The 3,309-nt window shown below is 40.7% G+C and overlaps 1 protein-coding gene across 2 annotated transcripts in view; it reads right to left on the bottom strand.

Annotated features, from left to right (window-relative positions):
• The window catches only part of LOC101863276 (protein HtrL), a 28,944-nt gene that overhangs the window by 5,821 nt on the left and 19,814 nt on the right, over positions 1 to 3,309 (bottom strand). For both annotated transcript variants that reach the window (XM_013084658.2, XM_013084657.2), the window contains exon 2: positions 76 to 287. In XM_013084658.2, the coding sequence (XP_012940112.1) occupies positions 76 to 268 (193 nt within the window). In that variant the 5' untranslated portion in view covers positions 269 to 287. The remainder of the gene's footprint in view (positions 1 to 75; positions 288 to 3,309) is intronic.

Genomic DNA, 3,309 nt, shown 5'->3' with positions numbered 1-3,309 from the left:
ACAGACAGACAGACAGACAGACAGACAGACAGACAGACAGACAGACAGACAGACAGACAGACAGATGTCTCTGACCTCTCTCGGGCCCAAAGCCTTGCCACGACATGGCCATGACGCTGTCTCTGACAGACAGAACCTCGTCGCTGTACATCACATACACTGCACTGACCACCACGAACGAAGTGAGAAGCAACACGATTCTCATCAGCCATCTCGGAGTTCGGACTCCCAGCTTTGCCACGGACTTCCATCTAAAGACTCTGTGCATACTGCTAATTAAACCACTCCTACGATCCAAAAAGAAAAAGGAACAAAAAGAAAACGATAATAATAGCATTTAAAAAAAATGAAAACAGCAAAACAACAACAACGCCCCCCCCCCTCCCCGCAAAAAAAACAACAACAAACAAACAAAAAACAACAAAAACCCCAGAAAGTAAAGACTTAGAAAGGTTCAAGGGGGGAAATATCTTTTTGTTGTTTCGTGTCTTTTTTCGGCTATAAGGACGCGAGTACGTAAATAACTCGGCACAAAAGAGATTATAAATAGAACTATTATAACCTCTTTGGCTCGGGCAAAATTCAAAATTTCCTATACCAATTGAAAATGTTTAAAGTGTCCTGTGTGCTCATATGACATGACCTCATGCAGTTGCGAGCGCCTTAAAACCCTTACTTGTACATCAACCCATCCATCCATCCATCTATCCATGCCTACCTACCTACCTACCTACCTACCTACCTACCTACCTACCTACCTACCTGCCTACAATTCTATATTATAGCCTTTGAATATTTACGTCTTTTCAACAAGCGCGTTTCATGGCCGCATGAGCTGCTTATTTCGTTACAGAACAAAAAATCTAGACACTGTTCAGGTCTTGTTGCCCCACCAGGAAAAGGTTTGCCCACAACGTGTCTATATCAAATCTGCATTATAATTTACCCTCTTTTTTTGCACCCCTTTCAACCCTGTCCATACGCCCTGGGGTCATTTTGTACCCCCGGGGTTGTATTACTCACATTTTAGAATACTTCTGGTACGAAGATCTCTTTGAGACTTTTAGTTTTTCTCAAAAATTCATTTTGACAGACTGCTAAGCAAAGCGTACGGATCGGATTAACGAGCAAGTTTCTTATTTGAAAAGTGGTGGCACAGAGTTCCCCACGTCGTATGGATACGATAGTAAAACATGACGTACGGATAGGGTTAAGTGGTGGCACAGAGTTCCCCACATCGTATGGATACGATAGTAAAACATGACGTACGGATAGGGTTAAGTGGTGGCACAGAGTTCCCCACATCGTATGGATACGATAGTGAAACACTGCGTTGGCCTACGGAGAGCGTTAAGTGCGGTCAAGCGAGCCTGTGTATTTATTGCCTTGTTGACATACAACTTTGCAAGACCAGGATGTACATTCGTCTGTTCTGCGTATGCGGGATGGTGTGTTTGTGTTATAAGCACAATTATAAACCCAACCGTCGCGCTAATTGTAAGCCTTTTTTATTCAGAGTAAAAGTAAAAAAGCCCTATTTATTTTTTCTCCAGAAGTCTCACCTGACTGTAGTTATTCATTACACTCTCAATAGCAAATTAATCTGTTTTGATGTTACGTTCCTCATAAACAAAGAATCAAGCAAGAATAGGTCGCTAGGCTGCTCGTCTTTTCCTCTCCACCTCCCCCTCTTTCTCCTTGGGAGTGCTGTGGTAGTTACAAAGAAAAACTGCCTCTTGACAAAATAGGCGTAATGCTGCATGCATCAAATAAAAAAAAAGGGTCACTTTCTAGGACAAGCAGGCTAACCCATTTATTGTTAACAATATTAAATTATTTATGCAATGCGTATGATCATAAGACTGCACATGGGGGTCTGTTTGTGAGTGCACGCCTTATGTGTGTATGTTCAAAGAAGTGTATGACAGAGAGGGTGCTTTCGCGCGCGCACGTGTGGTGTATCTTATCTTATCTTATCTTATCTTATCTCATCTTATCTCATCTTATCTTCTCTTGTCTCATCTCATCTCACTTTATCATGTGAACTTCATGTTAACGACAAACTATTAGCATTATAATCGTTGTTCAAAATAATAATGATTGAAGATAACGGTCAAACTGTTATGTACATAAGCTAGCGTCTGGGTGTCCTACGCCCGTGAACTTTTTTTTTCTGGAGCAAACACAATATGGCCAAATAATTTTTTAGGTTTTTAGTTTCAGTAGAGGGTTTTATGGCGCTCCCAACTGCATAAGGTCATGTGAGCGCCAAGGGGTGGGTGTCAACAGAGAAGTCTTTACAGGGAATCAGACTTACTCTGCTCACCTCTCTAGCATCAACAGCATAAAGTCTGCTTCGACTATCAAGGCACCCTGGAAATAGCAGGTCACAAGAGTGACAAACATACAAAAGAAATAGAGGAAAATGACAATAGTAAGAATTAGAAAGCAGCAGTTCCCTGTTGCAGATCAGGCACAGTTATGAGCGTGACATGATGAATCAGCCCATTTACAATTCCACTGTGCTTGAATGAGAAATGTCCGCCATTTGGGAATGGCGTAAAGACACTACAGTCAGTGACACTGCCCCGGGGGGTGCCAAATGATTTGAAAAAGCCTGTGAAAACTTGTACAATGTACTTTATTATATTGGTTGATATAACTAAGGCAACACAGTGCATGCTTAAACAAGTAAATACGTAATTCATGAGGTTTTATGATTAGTTGATACTTCGAGCTAACATGGTACCTTGGAGCTGGATACGCCAACAGTTCAAATTTCTGAGGTCTATCTTCTATGCAGTGTAACAAAGATGAATGTGTGTGTATGTGTGTGTGTGTGTGTGTGTGTGTGTGTGTGTGTGTGAGTGTGTGTGTGTGTGTGTGTGTGTGTGTGTGATATGTGTGCGAAGATTTATTTTTTGATCGTCCGTGTTTGGGTTTGGGTTTGAGCGGGTTGTTATAATTTGTTTGTTTGTATTTTTGGAGAAGGTCGCTGTTGGTTGTTTTTCGTTTGTTCGTTTGTTTGTATTGTTTTGAGCTGTTATTGTTTGTTCGTTGGGGTTTGGTTGTTTTTAGAGTTTTTTAATCTCCGTTTGACGCCTGCAAAAGACATCTTTTTTCTGGACGCATTGTCATGGACGGAAAGAAAATCTGTTGCCCAAACTTACAACAGTAATGTATCTACGTGAAAGGTCACAGCGCCAGTCTTACTATTGATATTCAATCAGTTGTTTTCATTATCATTATTTTAATCACTACTATTATTAAATTATTGTTATTATTGCTACTGTTTTCTTTTCAAATGTT

This window comes from Aplysia californica, unplaced genomic scaffold, assembly GCF_000002075.1.
Source record: "Aplysia californica isolate F4 #8 unplaced genomic scaffold, AplCal3.0 scaffold00308, whole genome shotgun sequence".
NCBI classification, from domain to species: domain Eukaryota; kingdom Metazoa; phylum Mollusca; class Gastropoda; order Aplysiida; family Aplysiidae; genus Aplysia; species Aplysia californica.
Note: the sequence above shows the minus strand (reverse complement) of the source record. Positions and strands in the feature narration are given on the sequence as shown.